Here is a 24,737-nt window from a genome sequence, read left to right as displayed (position 1 = left end):
ATTAGTAAGCTGTTATGAGCCCAATATTAGTGAGCTGTTATGAGCCCAATATCAGTAAGTTGTTCTGAGCCAAATCCAATATTAGTAAGCTGTTGTGAGCCCAATATTAGTAAGTTGTTCTGAGCACAATATTAGTCAGCTGTTATGAGCCCAATATTAGTAAGTTGTTCTGAGCCCAATATTAGTGAGCTGTTATGAGCTCAATCCAATATTAGTAAGCTGTTATGAGCCCAATATTAGTAAATTGTTTTAAGCCCAATATTAGTAAGCTGTTTTAAGCCCAATATTAGTAAGCTGTTTAAAGCCCAATATTAGTAAGCTGTTATGAGCCCAATATTAGTAAGCTGTTTTAAGCCCAATATTAGTAAGCTGTTATGAGCCCGATATCAGTAAGCTGTTATGAGCCCAATATTAGTAAGCTGCTATGAGCCCAATATTAGTAAGCTGTTTTCAGCCCAATGTTAGTAAGATGTTTTAAGCCCAATATTAGTAAGCTGTTTTCAGCCCAATGTTAGTAAGCTGTTTTAAGCCCAATATTAGTAAGCTGTTTTAAGCCCAATATTAGTAAGCTGTTTTAAGCCCAATATTAGTAAGCTGTTTTAAGCCCAATATTAGTAAGCTGTTTTAAGCCCAATATTAGTAAGCTGAGCCCAATATTAGTAAGCTGAGCCCAATATTAGTAAGCTGTTATGAGCTCAATATTAGTTAGCTGTTATGAGCCCAATATTAGTTAGCTGTTATGAGCTCAATATTAGTAAGCTGTTATGAGCCCAATATTAGTTAGCTGTTATGGGCTCAATATTAGTAAGCTGTTATGAGCCCAATGTTAGTAAGCTGTTATGATCCCAATATTAGTAAGCTGTTTTAATCCCAATATTAATAAGCTGTTATGAGCCCAATATTAGTAAGCTGTTTTAATCCCAATATTAATAAGCTGTTATGAGCCCAATATTAGTAAGCTGTTTTAATCCCAATATTAATAAGCTGTTATGAGCCCAATATTAGTAAGCTGTTTTAATCCCAATATTAATAAGCTGTTATGAGCCCAATATTAGTAAGCTGTTTTAATCCCAATATTAATAAGCTGTTATGAGCCCAATATTATTAAGCTGTTTTAATCCCAATATTAATAAGCTGTTATGAGCCCAATGTTAGTAAGCTGTTATGAGCCCAATATTAGTAAGCTGTTTTAATCCCAATATTAATAAGCTGTTATGAGCCCAATATTAGTAAGCTGTTTTAATCCCAATATTAATAAGCTGTTATGAGCCCAATCCAATATTAGTTAGCTGTTTTAAGCCCAATGTTAGTAAGCTGTTATGAGCCCAATCCAATATTAGTTAGCTGTTATGAGCCCAATATTAGTTAGCTGTAGAAGGGACAATTCCATTGAAACAAAGCTGTGGTACTTTTGACCTCATGTAGATGTGTTGCATCATGGAGTGTGCAATAAGGAAAATTTTCCCTTGTTAGCAGACCCTTTTCTATTTGTTTACTTGGGATTGTGCAGAACTGCAGCTTCTTGTACCGAGTCCCATCCATTGAACTAGAGTTTGATCCATGAAACCTTAGAGAATGCAAACTTTTCCTTTTTTATTACCCTTGATATATTGCATTACCTCCCTCCCTACTATCAATCCTTACTATTTGTGGAGCTCTTTGAGTCACTATTGTTCCTTTACAAGATTAAGAAGATGTAATGATGCACTCTCCACCTGTATTTGAGATTCTACATACCAATTCGTTCTTAAACATTTAGAAAAGAAGGAGTTCTGAAGTTGCAGTAGATTTAAAAACGAAATTTGTAAGACCTGGAGTAAAGCTAAAAGCAGTGTCGTCCTCATGTTTTCTAGCATTTTGGTTTCTTTGATATGATTTTTATATGCCCACATGTTGAGCGTATATTGGTGTTACCTATGGCTGTCTTTTCGTCCACAATTGCTTGTAAACACTCAAGATGTCACAATTATTTATAGATTTTGATGAAACTTGGTGAAATTGTTCATTATCATCCAGAGATGAACCCAGATGAAATAAATAAAATCAGAAAATATTAATTTGAGTTATTGTCCTTGTTTATTGAAATGGTGAAATATTTCATAATGGTGATAGTTGCCATTGTGTAAAATGTTCTAATTTAAAAAACAAAGCTGCCAGTGGGCATATATTACCTTGCCTAGCAACATATCTTATCTTTAGGGATACCCTGGAATGAAGATTTTAGAAGAAAACAATTTAAAATATACAGATTGTTATTATCTATTTGAAATATCACATAAAGATGCTTGTGGTGTACCAATAGATATTAAAAAGTCTCTAAGTGTTGGTTCTATAGTTTTAATAGTGTAAGTTATTCATACTCTTCAGTATATTTCACTGTTCAAGATTAATATCTGGCTTATTGGTTGCCTACTATTAAAAACATGTACATGTACCTTTTTTGGAATCTTTCCATTTTCGGATGGTGTAATTCCAGTTCAATACCTGCAAATATCACCTGGCTTTGCAACATTGTTGATTGTCAGTCTGATTAAAATTAGAACTTTCGTGCCGTCTTCTTTATTAACTTTTATTTTTATATAGCCAGTTCAGTTAGGGTCTAGTGACAGCTCTCTTGAAGGTTTGTCAAATTGACCTTCAGACCTTCAGAGTGTGGCTATATTTCATAAACTGACATTTTTATCTAGTGTTCCACAAGGTAAATTTATACTTAGTGTCAAAATTTGTAATATACAGAATATCCTGGTTCTCAGAGCTTTTTAAAATGACATAAGAAGGAAATTTTGCAGAATGTCAGAGTACTCAGATCTCGGAAATCACAGAGTATACTGTATTATATATAGATAGACACAACTTTATGGAACAACAATCACTGTTTATGTTTAACAACAGTTGATGTCCTTTTAGACTTTAAAGAATATATTATGTTGATTTTCTGTTTCAGAATGGCCAGTGTAATAGCCTTATATTTATTACTAGGATTCTTATACCAAAGATTTGTGTTGCATGCTAAAGGAATGGAACAGATACCTAATTATGCCTTTTGGCAAGATTTTGGCAACTTACAGGCGGTAAGTCCTTTACAATTAAAAGCAATTGTTCACTTTTTTTAGAGATTGATTTGGGTTTTGATTATATGTAAATAGTCTTCAGAAGTATCAGATACACATGTGCTCAATACATGAATTGTAGAGCTATATAGAAATACCACTGTTAAAATAGTGCTCAATACATGAATTGTAGAGAGTTATAGAAATACCACTGTTAAAATAGTGCTCAATACATGAATTGTAGAGCTATATAGAAATACCACCGTTAAAATAGTGCTCAATACATCAATTGTAGAGAGTTATAGAAATACCACTGTTAAAATAGTACTCAATACATCAATTGTAGAGTGATATAGAAATACCACTGTTAAAATAGTGCTCAATACATCAATTGTAGAGTGATATAGAAATACTACTGTTAAAATAGTACTCAATACATCAATTGTAGAGCGATATAGAAATACCACTGATAAAATAGTGCTCAATACACCAATTGTAGAGTGATATAGAAATACCACTGTTAAAATAGTGCTCAATACATCAATTGTAGAGTGATATAGAAATACCACTGTTAAAATAGTGCTCAATACATCAATTGTAGAGCGATATAGAAATACCACTGTTAAAATAGTACTCAATACATCAATTGTAGAGTGATATAGAAATACCACTGTTAAAATAGTGCTCAATACATCAATTGTAGAGTGATATAGAAATACCACTGTTAAAATATCACTCAATACATCAATTGTAGAGTGATATAGAAATACCACTGTTAAAATAGTGCTCAATACATCAATTGTAGAGTGATATAGAAATACCACTGTTAAAATATCACTCAATACATCAATTGTAGAGTGATATAGAAATACCACTGTTAAAATAGTGCTCAATACATCAATTGTAGAGTGATATAGAAATACCACTGTTAAAATATCACTCAATACATCAATTGTAGAGTGATATAGAAATACCACTGTTAAATAGTGCTCAATACATCAATTGTAGAGAGATATACAAATACCACATAGGCTTGTAGAAAAAACCTTTAACCAACCATATATTTTCTTTACTCTCAGATGAAAAAAATTTTCAAATTACTAATGAGAAAAGAAATAACTATATTTTGTAGGATTTAAGTTTACTTAAAGGGGCATTCTGTTTTTTTCGCAGGTTTTTTTAGATTTATAAAAACTAATTTCAAAATTTAGAGAAAAGAAATTCTGCCGTTAATTTTTTAACACCTAAACTACTTAGAAGGTTTACTTAAACTATTTAAGTTTATGTTGTTTGGGAAGTGTTAAAAAGATAACTACTATGCTGAATCAAGTAAAATAAACACCTAATTGTAGAGAAATATGTCTGAAATACGTATTCTAGAGGTTTCAGCTTAAAATTTTGAGTCTATATGAGGCCTAAAAACAAAACAAGTTTAAAAAGAAACATATACTGGTAACTATATAACATTGATAACAAGTTTGTTTCACAAGGATCCTTTCTACCAGCTAGTCCTTGACAAAACCTCAGGGCAATGATCTTTCCCTGATTATCTGTACTTTTTTAAAGCTGGGTCGATAGAAATTATTCAAGGTCAGCCATCATTCGCTCTGCGACCATGATTAGAACCCACTATCACCATTGTTTGATGTAATCAAGTAGTTGATGTCATTTAAAGAAGCAACGTTCTAACAGACTGTACTATAGACAGCACAAAAATAAGTTTAAAATTCCAATCTAATCTAATATATTTTTATATTTTTAGGATGGCTGTAATTTAGTGTGTCGTAGCATGTCTAAGAGTAGATCACTACCCTATAAGGGAATAGGTGATGAACAGTTAGAAGAGGACCTAGACCGAACAGATGATCATTTATTACCTATGTAATTATCATACTTTATACATCAACAAGTACCTGCTTCCTTTATAAACTTTCTATCAACATGGGTTAAAAGTGTAATTGGCCGATATACAGACCAAATCTAGGTCCAGTTTAGTTTTTATTTTTCTACAGAACTTCCAAGCTTTATAAGTTACAAAATGTAATGAAAATGCACAAAAAAATAACATGGTGGAGTTTTGGTTTTGATGACTACTGTTTCTCATAAATTGTTATTTTTCAGTTCTCCTTTTTCATTATGAACAATTGGAGTAAGGCAATTTCATTCTTAGTGACGACTTCAATGAACTCAAAATTAGTTTAGAACAGGATTTAAAAGAGCTTTTCTGGATTTGTTTGTTTCTTGCCCCATTCTGATTTAACCTGTGTTAAGTGATTCTAGAATACCTTGACCATATTATTGGGTTACTATAGCAAATACTATAACTGGCTTGACCACAGAGTAGTGAGTATCCTTTTTCTACATATATATCTGATGATATACTGAGAAGAAGCAGTTAATCTCTGCTGTAGTTTGTATTGCTATATTGTGGTCTAAAATAAAACTTGCAGAAAGCTGGAAAATTGAAAGATAAATAAGGCATTTCATTTCATTGGAGGAACTTTTGTTTCTGTTGGGTTTCTGTTGGCTTTGGTCACTTTATTTCTAGAATGACATCACTCTATGAAGCGTTGTTGATACTAACTTTAGTTTATTTAAAACATCACTTTGACTATCACAATAATGTATAATAGAAATACTACCTCTTAGAATGGACAGAATTTGAAAGTCTCAAACTTGGTCAATAACAGTAGATATATTCATCAGTTGGACTTAACAGGTACCATGACTAAACAATAGAATCTCTATATAAGACGATATTTCCATTAAACTAAATAATTATTGAAAAAACTCTTTTAAGCGTGTTTCAAAATTACATAGTTTATTGGACTATTACTGAGTTTTATAGATTTATTGTATGATAGAGGGATTCTTTTGTATAGTTATGACACCAGGTAAGTCTCACTGATGAACAAAGACTCATTTTGGCCAAGATTAAAAAATTTAAATTTTATTGGTCATCCAAAGAGGTAGTATAACATATATCAGAAATAATTTCCAATTCAATAATTTGACACTAAGAGTGCAAGATAATTATAATGTTCATTCATCTCATTAGACAAATACTACAATAGATTATAATATAGTTTAATTAAAGATTGGTTCCTTATATTCATTTTTGAAAATGAAAATGCTAATACTTATATGAATAGAAAGTAGAGGTGCTCTAATGACATGTCCATAATTAATTAATAACTAGCTAAATTAGAAGAGAATTACCTGCAGAGTGACCGATCACTTTTTTGTTTATCCAGACTGTACTTAAATGGACATTTATGATTGGTTAAAACAAGATTACATTCAATAGGACATAATGATATGATGAAGAATACGTGATGATTCATTAGAAACACCAATTAATCAAATAGTTTGCTTAATTTGTCATTAAAAATAAGGAAACCCTTCTTTAACTAAGGATATGAACAGTTAGATAGAAAATGGAAGTACAGCATAAGCTTAGCTCTGAAGATTCAGAATTGATTGCTCAATTTATAAAATCTCCTGCATATTAAAGTGATTGTCAATAGACAAGATATAAATGGACTGTGTGTTTGATGATGTTGTATATAGAGTTAATATAAAGGCGATGATGTCAATAATCCTATGCATATAAACAATTATGTACATAATGTGTTATATATTAAAGGGATTATAAGAAGTTTTCTAAATTTTCACGTGTATCAGGGACACTCATAGCATCAATTTGCCCCATTCCAATTTTCAGACATCAGTGGTTCTTCAGCAATTCCACTAAAAGAAAGGGTTTTGTTTTATGTCTGATTGAAAAATGGAATTGAAAGCCATGTAATAGCTAACCTATACTTGATGTGTGATAGAGGATATTGACCGTCGGTCATTTGAGCAGCCCTTTCAGTCATGTCTGGCATATAGAGCCAAATCAACAGCCCTGGTACGAATCGATGCTATCTGTGTTCCCGATAAAGTTGAAAGTTTTAGATAATCTCTGATAATCCCTTTAAATGTTTAGCAAGTTCTTCATGTAAGATCCTTTATTACAATTATTATAAGATATAATTTATAACTGAGCCAATATGGCCATAGTTTTATGTAACTGTTTCTCTATGAAAAAATATAGCAAATTCTTTTAAACTTTATATTAAACTTTTCATATGGACTAGTAAAACTGGCACATTAAGATTTTTTTAGCCTGTTTTTCTTTGTGTATCTCTTCATTGCTCACTTTCACTTGCACTTTACTAATAATATATAAGAAAATAGCCTATATTTTTGAGACATTCACAGACCTCTGTCCGTTATCTCGTCTGAACGAGTAAAAAAATTTCCATGTTAGACCATCTGATGTACATCACTGACACTGGGGTTAAAATTCCAAATTAATAAACCTTGATCTAAACAGAATTGGCTCTAGACCCTTCCGTGAGCGGCTACACACAATTATTGCATGAAGAAGTTGATGATATTTTTATATTTGATTATTAGTTTTTGGAATAATGAATGTTTTTAGGTGTGATTATCATTTAGTTAATATTAATTATATTTTTGTTCAAAATTGTTAAATAGATGGTAAAAGGGACATAATTCTGTTAAGTTTTTTGCTTGTATGGATTTACGTTTTGCATTTTTAAAATTTTCTAATCAAAATGTTAGTAGGTTCATTCAAATTTCTGAGTGTTGTTGAAAGTTATGTCTAAAACTTGAGTTTCTTTTTACATTAAAGGAATATTAACTCTTGAAATGGATTTAAAAAGTCTCAAACTTGATCAATAAGAGTATATATTCATCATTGGACTTACCTGGTGTCATGACTAAAAGATATATTCATTAAACTAAATAATTATTGAAATATGCTCGTTTCAGCATGATTCAATGACCTTAAAGTTTAATGAATTATTACTTATGGATTAATTGGAGTATAGAGAGATTGTGTTGTAGAGTTATGACACAGATGAATAAAGACAAACTTTGGCCATGCTATGAGGAACCTTGTACTTATACCTTGACTGCAATAGCCACTATTGAATGCAGCAATTTGATTGGATTCTACGACAGCAAATACAGTCAATCAGAGCCTTTAAAAGCAGGCTCTAAATATTATGGCTTTGAGTTTGCAATGGTCAAGGCCCCTGATTGGCTGTATTCACTAGCGTACAATCAATCAAATCGCTGCATTTCGTGATTCAAGAAGAGTGACTAATAGTGCGTAATAGCGTGTCATTTGTACAAGAATTGTCAGCTATGAACTTAATGGCTATCAAAGAAATAATTGGATTGCAAAAAGGGACATTTTGACTAGCAAACTTGAATACGATATGGCTTAAATTGAACTCTTAGTTGAAGAGTCGTCTTAGACTGTTAACCTTCTCAGCAAGTCTCAGGAATGGCATTGGGTGCTTTTGAGGAATGTGCATTGACTGCTGTCGGTATGTTAGTTCTGGCAACAAGCCTAGATTGGAAGAACAAAGTAGTTTATCTGATACAATGCTCACTGTCTGGTCAGTGATTACTCTTCTCTTGTTATTTCTTGTTATTTCTTGTTAATGTACATTTATAGAACAGGTTATGATTAATAATATATGAAGTCCAGTAACGATATTTATGCACATTTGTGTGAGCAGTCCATTTTATTTTTGGGTAGAATAAGTAGTAATAAGCGCTACATAACTCAAACATAATATAGTATTCTTTGCTACTTACACTACCTAGTAATAAAGTGGACTGCGCTTGTTTTGTGTTGAATCATACAACTATCTTTGTTTGACTATATCTTAAGGTGCGGGCATACGAACGGTCTTGGTCGGAGATATTCGTAGCCGATTAGAGTCTTGTTAAGAGTTTCACTGACCAGCACTGGCACATGAGGAGACAAAAATATCCAGTCGGTCGTTTTCCACCATGTTGATAATCTTGTGGGAGCATGCAATTGAAAGGAAAATGAATCTGATTGGATGATGACGGTCTGTCTTCCAGACAATAATTATCAAACTTGTTTGATACTATAAATCCTGTCGGAGACGCGATTATCTTGTTAAAGCAAGGGCACACGCATGAGTTTACTCAAGACTCTAATGAGCAAAGACTGCCCTGTGCCCGCACCTTTATGACATTAAGTTTGTGTATGTATGATATATAAATGACATGATTTTTAAAGAGTTTAAATTGTATAGAAAAGTATATTTGCTTTTCACAATAAGTGAAAGTAAAATTTATAAAGTGCCTTTTTATTGTGTGGCTTCAGTTTGTACAGAGAGGACAGGGGGTGCCATGTCTCCCACAGAACATAGTAGACCTAGTCTTGACCCTCCCACTTTCAGAGTTCTTATTATTATACATAGGGAAAGAACTAAACACCAAAAGTTTTGGTCAAACAATTAACTATTAGTACACTGAGTACTGATTCAGTTTGATCAAGTAGATAAATAGATACAAATAGCATACTTTAGAAATATTTTCAGGTATAAGTTATAATTTACCTTGAGCTATTACTTTACTACAAAATTCAGAGCCTATTTCACAATTAAAGATGATTTGAATGTCAGTCATCTGATTGGTCAATCTCTTAATTCTTTTATCAATTTAAACTTGTTTTATCCATTCAGATTACTGTATTTCTTTACATCTTGATTGTATATTGTCTTCTAATTATGTGATTAGACCTGTGATTTATATTTGTCTTGCTCTACAGAAAAGTTTGTATATACTCAAAAATGTTACGTTTAATGGTTGGCCTTGTGTGTTTTGTATTTGTAAAGGGAAACTAATCCATTTATAAAGCATAATTCGGACAAGCATAGTAAATAGGAGCTTGACTTTATCTTTCAGAGGTTTCGTTGCATCAGTCTTAAAGAGGTTTTCATAACTTTATATGTTAATTGGGGACACTGATAGCATCGATTTGCACCATTCCAATTTTCAATCAGTTGTCTGTGGATCTTGCTATTCCACACAAACTCTGAAACAAAGCACATTTTAATAACAAATCTGGTAATAACTTGTGAGCAGCTTCTCTGATAAACAGCCATAGATGGGCCCAATACATGAAAAGTTTCAAGAAAACCTCACAAGAATACCTTTTGTTCTTTGGTTTTCTACCTGTTTTTGTACAGTTTGTTCCCTAATTGTTTTTTGCATGAGATCGGTTCTGCAAATGTCACTGTGAGTACAATATCATAGTCATATGAGATATTGTAGTTGGATGGGTTTTTTCATAACCTGTAAAGACACATCAAATGTCCCCAAAGAAAAGTACAAATGTCCCCTTTTGGGACCTACGCTTTTGATGGAAGCTCAAAATATATTTCCCATTGTAAATCTGGCCTTAATTAGTAGGATTCATTTTTCTGTTAGTTAATTATGCTTGTAATAATTGGTATTTGAGTTTGTATGTTTATATTCTTATCATTCCAAAATAAATTTTCTTCATTTAATCTTTTTTGGGGGTTTTATAAGCCAAAACATTTTGCTATACAGACTGTTGCGGGGCCCAGCAAACTTACAACAAAAATGGCTTTTAGATATTTTGAAGAACAAGAGACCAGTTTTCTAAGGAACAAAAGAACATTCTGATGTTTTCAGATAAATTTAATAAACTTCCGATATCACACATGGCAACTTTACATAATGTTTTTAATTTCAAGAAAAACATAACCAGCTACTCTCAATATGCCATAGCCAATGTCAAATATGTGTCTATTTAGAACTTCAATTTTCACAGCCTGGTGATCTATTTTCTCATTCTAATTGTATTAATTCCAGCATACTGTTCATCATGACCTTGTCTCGCCCTAACTGTTTCTTGCAGATCACCAGGATAATAGTACCATGACTTGCAGTCTTGTTTCTTCAGCATCAAACTTTTTACTTTTTCTTCTCTATCTCTAAAAAAAAACACAAAAACAAACATCCTAATTCTGAACTTCCTGAATCAATTAATCTACTTAGAATTAGATTACAACTTTATAATTGTTTCTGTCTCCATTGTAATCTAACGAGATTTATATCAAGGTCGTGTACTGGTGACGATTCAAGCTGTTTATAGCAGCACACTCTCCCACCAATCAGAATCACCATTCAACCTTGAGGTATCGTGCCCACTTACTCAGGATTGATTTTCCAAGAGAGTCTAACCCACTGCAGCTTCATTATACATATAAAGCTGTTTTCAACCTTTTTTTTCATCAAAAACTTTTTTAAAATCTCACCTGAGTGCTAGTTTTTCCATTTCATCAATATGTTCTATCATTTTTTTATGATAATCATATTCATAACTATCATAGATATATTTACTGAACCATCTCTCTATAGGGCCCTATCATATAATTATAACACTTCAATAGACCTTATTCACACCTGTTTTATAAGACACTGAAAGCGAGGTTCATAATGCAAATTACGTCATCTATTGACCATGTGTGTCATTTTAACCTTAAATATCGTCAACAGGTTATTGCTAAATTATGATATTGCTCTACTCTAGGTTTCCATATCTGTCAATCCTTACTTTATCAAGGGGATTACAAGACACATTTTGGTTGGTTAAAAATAATAACGAAAAAGATATGAAATTGTTATTAGATTTTAATTAGATTGGCTTGATACTCACTTTGTAATATTCATAATGTTTTGGTTCATAACCCTCAGGTATGTCAGAAAGTTCAGCTTGTCCTAAAATACAACACAACACAGATAACATTACTTATTGACTACATTATTTGTTGACTTACTCAATGACTAATCTGAAGATAGCTTGCCAGGAAAGATAATGTACGCCCAATGGCAGCTTTGATTTTGAACATAAATATTTAGCAGTACAGTAACAATCACCAGTATGAAATATTCAACCTTCAGTCATACACTTCTTTTGAACTCTTTAGCACAACACTGAATAATATTGAGTATGAGTTATTGCCCTTGTTCTTGAAAACGTGTTCAATCTTTAGCTCGTGAAAACTCTAGAAAGCAAATATTCAATCTTCAGGACTGAATAATAAAACCAAGTTTTGTCAAAATCCAGAAAGATTCATGCCTTTTAGTGTTTAAGAGCTAAATTTGAAAGCGGTTTCAAGAACAAGGGCAATAACTCTTCTTAACTTTTGCTTAAGTCATTATCCATAGCACAATGAGTGTAAGCCTTTATCTAAAGAGTTCAAAATAGTCATTTCTTTTCGCTATATGACTATAAATGTTATTGTGAAAATAAGGAGTTGTCTGCTCTTGTTTTCTATCAGTAGAGTAGCCGGCAGAACTGGAGCATAGAAAATTAAATGATGATCAGGTAAAGACATGAAAGTTTCAAATTCAACAACATGTTGTAGTATGCACCAATTTACTTCACACATTTTGAAATATCAATATTTCAGTCTAAAAGCAGAGTTTAATAAGGATATTATAAGGAACAAAACTTGAAAAATATACTTCTTTTTATAAATCTTAAGCAAACAAAAAATAAAGCAAGGATTAATCTTGTACATAATCTGTTAAAAAGCTCTAGAAAGATGAAACGTAAACATACCCACTACAAAATTAGCATAGCCCATAATCAACCCAACTGGAACAAGCCAAAACATTGTCCAAAACCACTGGAATAGAAATAATGTTTGATATAATCTTTGTAAGACATGTAGAAGAAAACGGTCTCTGTGAAAGTTACTAGCACTCTGCAACATATTATGGTAATAAATGGCCATATTTTTTAACGGATTTTCATGTGATTATGATAATTTAATAATTGGAGGCTGGACTTTCAGGTATTTGTAAACAAAGTCAATGAAAACAAAAACTTTGTAAGATACGGAACTAAAATGATAATAAAATGTAACCAATAGTCATAATAAAGAATTAAATTTGTATGAAAGTGTGATAATTATCTCCCAAAGTTTCTAAATTTAAGGACTATACTTTGGGAACAATGTTACTATCACTTGACAAATCACTGCTAAATACCGGAAGTAAAGAGTGTAGGCCAAGAAGACACAACAGAATTCACTTTTCGCTACCGGGTCAGATTCAGCTTACGGAAACTGCTGAGGATTGCGGGATGACATAGATGTAGGAAGGATAACAAAAAGGATACAAGATATATGGATATACTACTTCAGGATTGTTGTTAATTATTTTAACTTGATAACGTTACCGGTTTGTGTTTCGAAATGTAGAAGTAGTATATCCATATATCTTGTGTTCTGTATCATATACACAATCTATATAAATAATATCTGTTGCTTGCGCTTGTAGTTACTTTTCCTCAAATCTTCTTCAGTTTCAATCTAATCATCGTTGTCGTTAACGGTAATTGGAATTTTTACAAGACTACTGATACTATAAAGGAATATTGTCAAAGGCATTTTCCTTGCCCTTTCATCTGAAATTAGGGAGTGAGCATGTTGCAACTGCACTTTTGTACATTACTTCAGACCTGATGCTTACCACGTCATCTTTAAATGATTGCCATTCAAACTGGGTATGATGTCGTACTATCTTTGCTTTGCCTGCCATACTTCGAACTGAAATGGAAAACAAAATTACTTGATAGACCTATCATAGAGGCTAGGAAAATCGTTCAAAAGTAAGTAAAAGTGTGCTTGTCCTGGGCCTATGTTAAGAAAGGTATCAGTATGGCTTTAACTGCATAAGATTAAGAAAAAAAAAGACAGCAAAGACAAGTTACAAGTAGAGTAAATCATATGCATGAAGCATTCTGAATTGTAATAAGCCAAAGAGAAGAGACCAGAATCAAGATAAATACTTAAATAAAAGCTTAAACTAATCTTTCTTGTTCATCTCCAGCCAGGACTAAAAATATTTAATAAAACCTAACATTAAAATTGAATACTGCTAGAATATAAAACCTGAAATTGTCTGTAGTTTCGGCAGCGAGAAAATCCCATTCTGTCCATTCAGTTTGAAACCAGCCCTGAAAGTTCTTTGGAGGACTGGTCGCAACAAACTCATGCCAGCCATTTTGCTGACCTTTCAGTCAAGGTCGTTGCATAGAGGTGATGTGCGTCACGTAAATATTGTCTAAAGGAAAAAAAAATTGGAAGAGTTAAAAATCATTTAGGATTATTTTCCCATGTTATTGCATTTCAAATATTTGTATTTTGACTTCCAAAAAATAGTTTAGTATTGATCACGTGATATTTTTGGAAAATATTGTTGAACATCACACTTAACAAAACAAGGAATAAACAAACAAAAATAAAATGGACTTGTTGGGGTCTATTTTAGGGACTATGCAAAAGCCTCCCACGGTTGGCGAAGAGGAGAGGAAAAAAGCTAAAGGTACCTTGAATGAACAGACTATTCATATCCGATAAGATAGGGATGCAATCTGTATTTTAATTAAATAAACCCCCCTTCTTTTTTTTGTATCGGTTTCGTACAAAATATTTCCCATATTTGTCAACATAAATGAAACGAATATATTTAACATTTTTTCATGACACTTAAAGGTGTTTGCAAAACATTATTAACGGTAGTCATAATTTGGCTTGAATGGTATTGCCTAGTCATAAACATCATCCTAGGTAGTGGCTCAGTGTGTGATAGCCTACAGAGGCTTACCCAACCAAAGGCTAGGGATATATTAGGTGATGATTTTCCTTTGTCAGTGATGCAGGTTGAAAGGGTTGACATTGATGACATTTTACAGTTATTAGTTTTCCAGTTTAGAAAAATATTTTGGTTTAAAAGTCGTGATCCGATTCTAGCTAGTAGGCCAGGCAAGTTGTTTTGTAGGAGGCTTGGATTTCATCATCGTGTTATAGATGAAAATGAAAAATGAAATGAATGGAGTTTTACGTCCTACTCTTCTGCACCTTGTGGGCTAATGAAGACGGGCGTGTTATAGATGAGGCCAAATTCATAGCTTAAGTAATGGATTTATGTTTTATAGGCCTAATTTGACACCCAAAAAGTTCTCTGATGATTATAAAAAATATCAAATTATTGGCCAACTGGATTTGAGATTAGGAATTTTAGGTTGTAACATTGCGGTTAAGCAATGTTACGAAAGCACAGGCACAGGCATGTAGGCGTAACCTCTAGTGATAGAGCAATGAGATTAGGGTGATTGAAGAGTAACCAGTTACTAATCAATATAAGGCACTGGCACAGGGTTAAAGTTATGTTTACAATAATTGTGATGCTAATATGCAATGAACTAAATCCAAGAAGATCATAACGGTTATCATATAAATCTTCTTGGACCTAATGGATTTGAGATAATACTTAAATTACAGCCAATTTTTTGGCAGCCTAATAAATCTGGTATAGGGTTTAATGAATGGAAACCAAACACCTCAGGTGTAATGTGGTACCTTGTGGGCCACAAAGAAATAAAAAAATATCTGAATATGTCTAGAGGACTTAATTTGGGACCAATGCCAATTTTTTTACCAATTATAACTTAAGTTTCAGAAACAGGAATTTTTTATGTAAGCCAATCAGTAGTATTCACAGCTCACTGTCAAAATTTGAGTGTGTGTCCAGAATTATTTGCATTTGATAGTTAAAAAAATGAGTCGTCTTTTCTTGAGTCAAAAAAAGGAAAAAGAAAAGAAATTCCTATTTGGAGATTTTTTTGAAGGATTTTCGTACATTACTAGTTCTTCTGTAGACTATTTATACATATTCAAGACTCAAATCAACCACTCAAAATGGCACACCAGTCCCTTTAATATTTCAGCCTTGTAGAAATACCAAACTTTAGACCAAATTTGGTGTTTGTCATTTCAACAATTTTTCAAAACTAACTGTCTATGAATAGTGACATTTTATGCCATGGAGAAATCACAACTAAGGAGGGTAGGGGTAGATGGTAGCTTCACTTGGTTAACTTTATAGATGAGTGCATGTTTGTTACAAGATCGGAACTGTCCGTTGAATATTTTGACCGTGATATAAGCAAGGATGGTGTCGACTTTAATTTAGTAATTAGAACTACATTTAGGCGTAACAAATTGGCAATGTATCCAGTAGAGTCACCATCTTCATACTACCTGGATAGGATATTTTGTATGGTAGACTTACACAAGGCTTTCAACTTTTTTGCCACTCAATTCAGGTCAACTAAGCTTAGTCAATGTCTACTAGCTAGTTGGGTGCAATCTTTATTACTCAAATTGATAATTGATGTAAAAAGAGTATGCTCTCTTCTTGGGACCTTGACCAGTGCTTTTATAACACCCAACATTGACATTAATTATTTGAATGTGCATACATTGGCCTATATTTTTCTGACATTTACCAGCTGACATCTGTCAAAATATTACTATCAGAGGCGATATTTGACAGTACTTTAATGATTTTAATTGATAAGAGTGTTGCTCTAGGTAATAGGTTAAATTATAAATCTATATGATTGATCTTGATATATATACCTACTTCCCACCTAGATGATAATCACCAATTGAAAATATATTATTTATATAAAAACTGTAAATTAATTATAGTAATACTTGTGTTACGTTAAAGGAACAGGTTTCACTATCCATTTGACCAATTGTATCTTAGTCTCAGAAATGGGAATTTTTTAGCTGAGCTAATCAGTAATATTCACAGCTCACTGTTGCAATTTGAGCCTTCAAATCCATTTCTGTCCAGAATTATCCAAGTTTAAAACTTAACGTCTTTTCTCAAGACTCTGCCATATATAAAATAGACATTATAGAAATGGAAAGTGAAATTCCTAGTCCAAGATATTTTTGAAGGAATTAATCCATTTTTGCAAGTTTCTAGTACTTCTGAAGACTATTTACATATATTCAATGCCCAAATCAACCTCCTAAGACAATCTGAGTTTTCGGACATCTGAGTTTTCGGACATCCGAGTATTCTGACATCCGAGTATTCTGACATCCGAGTGTTCTGACATCCGAGTGTTCCGACAGCCGAGTGTTCCGACAGCCGAGTGTTTCTACATCCGAGTGTTCTGACATCCGAGTATTCTGACATCCGAGTATTCTGACATCCGAGTATTCTGACATCCGAATATGCTGACATCCGAGTATTCTGACATCCGAGTATTCTGACATCCGAGTATTCTGACATCCGAGTGTTCTGACAGCCGAGTGTTCTGACAGCCGAGTGTTCCGACATCCCAGTATTCCCACATCCGAGTATTCCGACAATCTATACAATCTGACATCTTTTTTATGGTCCCAGTTGATTTCCTTCTTGTTTTGTTTAAAGAAACTTTGAATACTACGATGTTCTGTGGATTACATCTGACGTCACCTTAACCACTTACCACCAATTAGATAATCACTTATTATTGATCATCTTAATAAAATCTCATGAACACAAAAGATAGCTGATTTCAATTCTGCTGATTAATCACTTTTGAACAAATGGCGTTGTGTCATGGTCATATATTATAGAAAGAAAGAATCCCAAAATTAATGTAGGTCCATTGTCAATATTCTACTTAAAGAGACAAATTTTCAAAAATTATAAAAGATCAAAATGGTTAGTTATAAAGAAATAATAAAGAGGAATGAACAGTTTTCCCAGATCAATTTACAGAATTTACAGCAGGACAAACATTTTTAGAGAGCTCAAAGATTTAACAAGCAGTTCTCGTTTTGAGAAGAATTCTATCGGGGATATTTAGATATAACTGGACACAATTAGATAACAATTACTTTATTTAGAGATATTCTCTTTTACTCTCATGGTATTTCTTTCCTTTAATTTTTAAGATAATTAATTATTTTAAGGAAACTAAGATTTTGTAAAGTTCTTGTGTCCTAGTATAAATCCTTGTTTCTCTTTATTCCAGTCAACCAAACTACAAATGTTGTTAGCTAGGTTTTTTTATTTTTGTGAGGTTCTATAGCACAGTCGGATAGAGCGTTGTTTCTTTACATGATGTCTTTTGCTTGGTTACGTCCAGCTAATGGTGGATGTGGGTTTCGATCTCAATTGGCATGTGAAAGTCTGATGACTTTGAATAAGTCATCTTCACTCATAATTCCAGTCGACCCAGCTGTAAATGGGTACGGATAATCCGGGAAAGATCAATGCCAAGAGGTTTGACCAAGGACCAGCGGGTAGAAAAGATCCTTAACTGTGAACCTAAGTTATTATTCTTGTAAAATATAGTTGTTTCTTTCTTTTTCTTTCCTTCTTTCTTAAGTTCTTTTTTCTTAAAATGGGTAAATAATTCATCTTTCATCATCATTCCAATTTTTCTTTGTTTTAGAACAACAGAAAATAATTGAGAAAAAACAACAACAAGAGAAAAAGATTCTAGATGTTTTCAGAGTGAAGGTAGATAAGCTGTATATCTTTAAAACTTTATATCATTTCTTCAGGCCCGTAGCCAGACTTGATTGTTGGGAGGCAAGTAATATATCAGGAGGGGTAACAGGGTGTGGTGTATAGTTGCAGTGATGATATTGGTTGGTCATTAGACTTTCATTTTAGGGGAGGGGATCCTTTTCCCCCCAGTAGTTGCTTCCTGCATTTCTTGTAATTTCCAGCTTTATCAAGTACATAACATACTGTATAATAACAAATATAACGTGCACCTTTTCTTACCTCCTGTAAACAGTGGCGGAGCCAAAGGTTTACGTCTGAGGGGTTATCCGGCCCCCTCGCAGCCCTGAAGGCATGATTTTCGGGCAAAAATCTAATAACTAGGTAAGAAATTCGGGTAACCTCAGGTATTTCACCCCCCCCCCCCCCCTCAGACGTAAACCTGGCTCCGCCACTACCTGTAAACCTGGATAAACTATTCACTAATCATAGACATGACAACTAGCTCTACTTGTCCAACTTCAGTAGGGACGCAGGAAGGTCAGTTGTCTGAAGATCCCATAGCGTGAAACTCTGAGTAACAACAACATGTTTCATTTAGGTTCTGTTTTTAATATTTCTATCTCGCTCTACGAATGATGTAACAGTGAAAATATTTTATTGTGTATATATATGAGGAATAACACAGCATTCTGATAATCGCAGGTAATATATCACATATCCCATGACCTTACCTTACATTTTACCCGAAGCACTTCCACATTTGATTCAAGGCACCTTGGCATTATTTTATCCTAGATAGAGGTCAAGAATTTACTCGTTCTCAGTGGCCCCGATGAGTTCAACTTGAATGAAACTGGTCTGAGGCCATACAAACCAGATCAAGTGTGTCATTTTGTTATATTATTTAGGCCTACATGTCACCTTTATACTATATATCTCACTTATATTCTAGACCCAGAAAAAGATCCATGAATTTATCAAGAATGGTTTGGAAGAGAAGTTGAAATTTGAACCTTGTGAGAAAGTCTACAGAGCTATTATGTAAGTTTTTAGACCCTAATTTTATACATCTTAAAGTAACCAGCACTAATAGATAATTTTGACATTATATCTCTGCTTCTATTCAGAGTTAAATTTAAGTGGTATTGCATCGTAGTTTCCCAATCAAAATGACCACTATGCAATCCAAAATTGTGTATTTTTCCTAGCGGCCTTTATTACCTTTAGAAACTAATGTCATTGGCAAGATCGATCTGAAATCTATAACTGGCATATTTTGAATTGCTACAAAATTTTTATAAAATGCAAATCAAAATTTAATTTGATTAGCCAATACTGAAATTTAGCGTGATAAATTTATAATCGAATTGTTAAATCTAAATGGAACTGTGATTTTATTTATAGACATGAAGTAGCTGATGTAGCTGGATTAACATCGTTCTCGTTTGGTTTAGATGAACAAGATAGATACGTTATGTTATGGAAGAAGGTAGGTCTATAGTCAGTTTCAAATTTCTTTTAAGGAATGCGTGTGGTTTAAAGGTATTTATGAGTATAGAGGACAATGATAGCATCAATTTGCACCATTCTAATTTTCAATCAGACACCTGTGATTCCTCCAATTCCACTAAAACAAAGTGTTTTTACTACTCTGGCAGACCTCCAGACCTTAGTTGATTCAGCCCTTTGAACGACGCCTCATTGAGACACCTCTCATATTTGGCCCACCCTCAGGCATTTTCTAGATACGCCCCTGTGCTTTAAGATAAGCTAATTGATTTTTTCTGATATTTATCAGAGAAGACAGCTATTTTAATTTTAGGGAAATAAACTGACTGGAGATTACAATATCTAATTTGTGTAAGAAACAAAAATAAATGAATATCTCAAGTCTATCTGTATAAATGTATGAACATATATTTAAAAAATGCAGCCGTTAAAAGATCCAGATTCAAAGAATTAAAGGCTGGCATTTTTTAGTTAAAACTTTCAGAAATTTTCGACCTACAAAAAAAGAAGAATGTCCCTTTAACATATATCAATAATTTTGACAGGAATTTGCTCCTGGTGATGAAGAATTATTGGCCTATAGGCGCGGTGAAGAATGGGACCCGGAGAAAGCTAAACAATTAGCCAAAGAAAAGGTAAGTGGTCTATTAGGATTTGATATTCTTCATAGTAATAGTGTTCACAGCCCACTATCGAAATTCAAGCCTTCATATCCATGTTGTTCAGAATTATCTGCGTTTGAAAGTTAAAATGAAGACATACACAAATAGTTTGAGATATTTTTGAAGGGATTATGCAATTTCCATACCTTTTTGGTACTTCTGAACACTATTTACATATATTAAAGACTGAAATCAAGGTCTAAAATGGTGAACCTGTCATTTTAAGTATAGCTATGAATCTATGCCATCAAGAAGTCTAGGTTCATAGCATGATACACATATACATCAGCTCTTGTCAATTAAATTCTACTGCTGTTGTTTTATTGGTTTAGATTCAATGCCTCATACAAAGCTATTTGGATAAAGTGATCTACTGCATCATCTATTGATGAGCTCACATCAATTTAAGTATTTACTGTATTTTTATTCAAACAGGAATTAGAAAAATTAGCAGGTGAAAACGAAAGTAAATGTAAAGTGATACCTTCCTCGAATTATCGTGATAAATATAAACATCTGATTGGAGAGGAGGCAGCTAAAGATGCAGCTCAGGATCTTACTGCTAATAAATCATACGGCTTTGGTAAGTTTTTAGCAATTTCCATTTCTAAAGGCGCTTATACACCAGGGGCCATATTCTGAAAAACTGTCATCAGTCACTAAAATTATTTTTAAAAACTTTACTGTCATCAGTCATCTGATTGGTCAATCACTAAAATTGATTATAAATTTAGTTTTGTAATCCAATCAGATTACTGTATTTCTTAAAATCTGGATTTTATTTAATTTAAGTTGTGGGAATAAGCCCCCTGATTCAGGACGACATAATAGAAACAAAATAACAATATATATCATCATAGGAAATTTTGATGTGTTCTACCAAGCCAGTTTGCATAGTTTATGTTATTTATATTGTTTGTAGATTGTAGAGTGCAGTAGAGTATTTAGGGAAAAGACTATTGGGCCATGGCCCTACCTTCAGGCCTGTGATAGGTCTTATTTCGAAGTAAAGATTAAGCACCCTAAATGTTCAACAAGCCATCTGATATCCGTTGGCATTTCGGGGACCTCTGGCAGTGCCCAGTCCCTGAAAACCTTAACCCTAAACCTAACCCCCATGGGACTTTGGACCTTGCCTTGGACAGACACCTCTCCTTTTTGGCCTTTCAGGTATTTTCTATTGTACTTGACCTAGTGTATTCACTATTAAAGCCAGATGCAACTGCAAACTGCTAAAAGAGGGCAACCCTATGCCACCCTGGCAATCTAACCGTTTAGTTCCCACGACCCTGCATTTGTGTACCACAGTACTAGGGATATTGATGAGTTCCTGAACCCCTTTGCATAGTTGCATCAGGTGTTGCTGCAAAAACATATAAAGTAAAGATAACAGCCCTGTACCAGTTTGATGTTGTTTACTTTCAGTGTCGAGTCAAAATAAACGAGATACAAGAACAATAGAACAAGTTTTAGCTGATACAAGGGCTAAGAAAAAACAGAAGACTGATCACACGGCAACCACCACATCAGACGACAGTGCTTCCAGCCAATCACAGACCTCAGTTTTAGAGAACCCTGAATCTAGCGTATTACCGTCAAACCAGGAGGAATCTTGATGGACAGATTAGAATTAGAGTTTTAGAATTAATTTTGTAGGTTGATGAACTTGCCACCATCATTGATTATGATATTTTATTATTTTTATAACAATTTTATGGTAGGTATTCTACTCCTGGGTTTTATTGTACAATACAATTGTATTTTAGTTGCAGAGAGTCATGCTGCATATCAATTGACACTGACCCCTCAGTTTCATTCTTTATAGATCTAATGTTAGACAAAGAGTGGGAACAGGTACAGTTTTTTCTGGATGTAAATCCATATACTTTCTTGAAGAGATTTCTCATTGATTTTAGTATGTAATAAAACTCAGGAGTACCGTAGTATACCATAAAATTGTGTTCCATTATTTAATGTGATCTCTACCCCTCAATGTTGTTGAAGGATTTTCAAATAACTTATAATAGCTCTACATGTATATCTATTGTGAAAAAGAGTCATAGCTCTTTATTATTGAATATGACAGTAAAAGAAATAAGTTATTAATTTGTGGTGAGCAATTGTTCTTTTTCTCATTTCTTTGGAGCAATTGTTTGCTGAGCATCTGTCCTACTCTCAGCAATACTATAGAATTTAGGTCTCTGGTTTTAATAATGTTAGAGACAAGTGTGAAAAAAAGTAATTTGTACCCCAAAAAAAGTAATTTGTAGCAAAAAAAGTAAGTAATTTGTACCCCAAAGTAATTAATTTGTACCAAAAAAGTAATTAATTTGTACCAAAAAAAGTAATAAAGTGAATTCAGTATCTTTTGAATTTTGAAACTCTAGGTCAAGTAGAGTGTGATACATGTTGCTAAAATATGTTTATCACCCGGCCTAGTCCAAAACATCTAGCTCTATTCCAGTCTCTAAAATGGGTTTATCACCCGGCCTAGTCTGAAACATCTGCTTCTATTCCAGTCTCTGATAGATATTTTGACAGTTATCCAATGGAGTAAACCAGTCTACAACTTTCAAAATATCTATAAAAGGCTGGAGGAGGCAGATGTTTTGGACTACATCCGGCCTAGCCTGAAACATCTAGCTCTATTCCAGCCTCTGATAGATATTTTGACAGTGCTGGAGTAAAGCAGTTAAAAACTTTCAAAATATCTATAAAAGGCTGAATAGAGGCTACACTAGCTGGCCTAAAAGCACTATATGAAGCGAGTTTTTCTAACCTTTGTATTAACTCTATAGGACTCTTTTAAGTTTCTATGCACCTTTGAAAAGGCTGGGACACAGATATTGAATTTTTCGCATGATTTATCAACATCCATAATCTCTTGAAAATAGCTGGAAGGGGAAAGAGACAGCTGAAGTCATAAAAAAGGATTCTTAATTTGGATTGGACAATTATAAGAAGGGGTATTGTGTGCCGAGGACTGTGTACGTTGCCCTTGACAATTGGAAATCGAAAATGAATATGCTCTCAACATATCCACACTACATATTGCTGCCTTCCTTCAAGTCCATATCTTCACAGTGTCAAGTAATTACGAACATAGTCTTATTCCCTGACTGTAATAATCACCTTTCTTGTATCACAGAATACAGCGATTTGATTGGATTGTACGCTAGTAAATACAGCCAATTACAGTTCTGGACAGAAAGTTTGTAAGCGATAATGTTGACAGAGTTTTTGTCAAGCACTATGTATTCTCTAGCGTACAATCCAATCAAGTCGAAATTACAAGATATAAGACGAAGTTCGTAATAGCGTGACATGGTACAGATGTTATCGCAAGAGCAAAAAAATCCAATTGATATGATTATAATATAATTGAACGACGCAGTATTTATAAAATGATGGCTACTAAACGATATGACTGTCCAATTTGGGTAAGTTGTCCCCAGTTTCACTCTTTAAAGAATTGTCACAGATGTCAAGGTCAAGGTCATCAGCAACGCAGCCAGAATCTCCAGAGCACTGAGACATCTGACTCTCCAGGCTTGCCGATGACTCAAAACGCACCTTGCGAGATTTCACTGCTAGCGCGAATCGTAGTCTATCCATAAGCATGGTATCCTTCACATCAAGATAGGTGAACGTCTTGATACAGCATTTTAAGACAGTATCCATTTCCTCTTCCGGTATCTTTTCATAGAACACGATGATTAAATGGCGGCGTTTCTTAGTGATGCTCTCTTGATAGGCATAACGAAATTCTTGAAGCCCCCACATACTTTTCAAGAAGCTTCTCGACAGGATTAAGATTGTGTGTCTACTGTTGTCAATACTGTCAATAATATTATCTTGAATGTTCTTTCCGCCAATAAAATCTCTTTGATGCAGACACAATTTGAAAGATGGTTCGCCATTTTGTGGTGTTTCCAGTTTCGGCAGCAAGACGTCGAGCACCCAGTTTTCTTCAACGGAGCAGTAAGAAACGAACGCGTCGTAAGCCTTTTCTTCTTTTTTATCATCGACATCCCATGGTAACAGAATATGGAATTTGATATAGAGAATTATTTTGATTTCACGACGATACCTGAACGTGACGATGATGACTAGAATCAAGATGGCGGCTACAACTCCTAATACAACCAGATATATTGTCAAGTCATCTGGAGTAATCGGACAACCCATCTCGACCCTCTTCACTACACCTATCTTGATGCCTTTAGCACTGGCGGGGCTGGCACAAGTTATGTTCTGTATGTATTTATACGGTGCC

At 33.6% G+C, this 24,737-nt stretch overlaps 4 protein-coding genes across 4 annotated transcripts in view; 2 read left to right on the top strand and 2 right to left on the bottom strand.

Annotated features, from left to right (window-relative positions):
- The window catches only part of LOTGIDRAFT_134805 (hypothetical protein), a gene marked incomplete at both ends in the record, with an annotated part of 37,928 nt that extends 32,993 nt beyond the window's left edge, over positions 1-4,935 (top strand). Inside the window, 3 exons of the mRNA XM_009068762.1 lie at positions 2,225-2,345; positions 2,945-3,071; positions 4,813-4,935. Coding sequence (XP_009067010.1) covers positions 2,225-2,345; positions 2,945-3,071; positions 4,813-4,935 — 371 coding nt within the window. The remainder of the gene's footprint in view (positions 1-2,224; positions 2,346-2,944; positions 3,072-4,812) is intronic.
- A 5,657-nt stretch (positions 4,936-10,592) lies between these two features.
- On the bottom strand, positions 10,593-13,998 carry LOTGIDRAFT_237068 (hypothetical protein). The gene is made up of 6 exons (XM_009068761.1): positions 13,877-13,998; positions 13,455-13,531; positions 12,541-12,607; positions 11,632-11,693; positions 11,231-11,337; positions 10,593-10,906 (listed from the first exon to the last, which is right to left on the bottom strand). Exons 1-6 carry the CDS (start codon positions 13,986-13,988, stop codon positions 10,753-10,755), a joined length of 579 nt encoding a protein of 192 aa, XP_009067009.1. The 5' UTR covers positions 13,989-13,998; the 3' UTR covers positions 10,593-10,752.
- Positions 13,999-14,230: 232 nt separating this feature from the next.
- LOTGIDRAFT_95271 (hypothetical protein) lies at positions 14,231-21,960 on the top strand (the record flags this gene model as incomplete). The annotated part of the gene is made up of 7 exons (XM_009068760.1): positions 14,231-14,309; positions 18,232-18,299; positions 19,243-19,331; positions 19,695-19,779; positions 20,345-20,438; positions 20,871-21,044; positions 21,887-21,960. Coding segments are annotated over 7 exons (663 nt in total), but the record flags the coding sequence as incomplete, so codon positions are not given.
- A 2,092-nt stretch (positions 21,961-24,052) lies between these two features.
- Positions 24,053-24,493, bottom strand: LOTGIDRAFT_98144 (hypothetical protein; the record flags this gene model as incomplete). Its single annotated transcript, XM_009068759.1, has 1 exon — positions 24,053-24,493. A coding segment is annotated over one exon (441 nt), but the record flags the coding sequence as incomplete, so codon positions are not given.
- Between the last annotated feature and the right edge of the window lie 244 nt (positions 24,494-24,737).

The sequence above is a fragment of the Lottia gigantea genome (genome assembly GCF_000327385.1).
Source record: "Lottia gigantea unplaced genomic scaffold LOTGIsca_93, whole genome shotgun sequence".
NCBI classification, from domain to species: Eukaryota; Metazoa; Mollusca; class Gastropoda; family Lottiidae; genus Lottia; species Lottia gigantea.
This window is presented reverse-complemented; position numbering and strand designations above follow the sequence as displayed.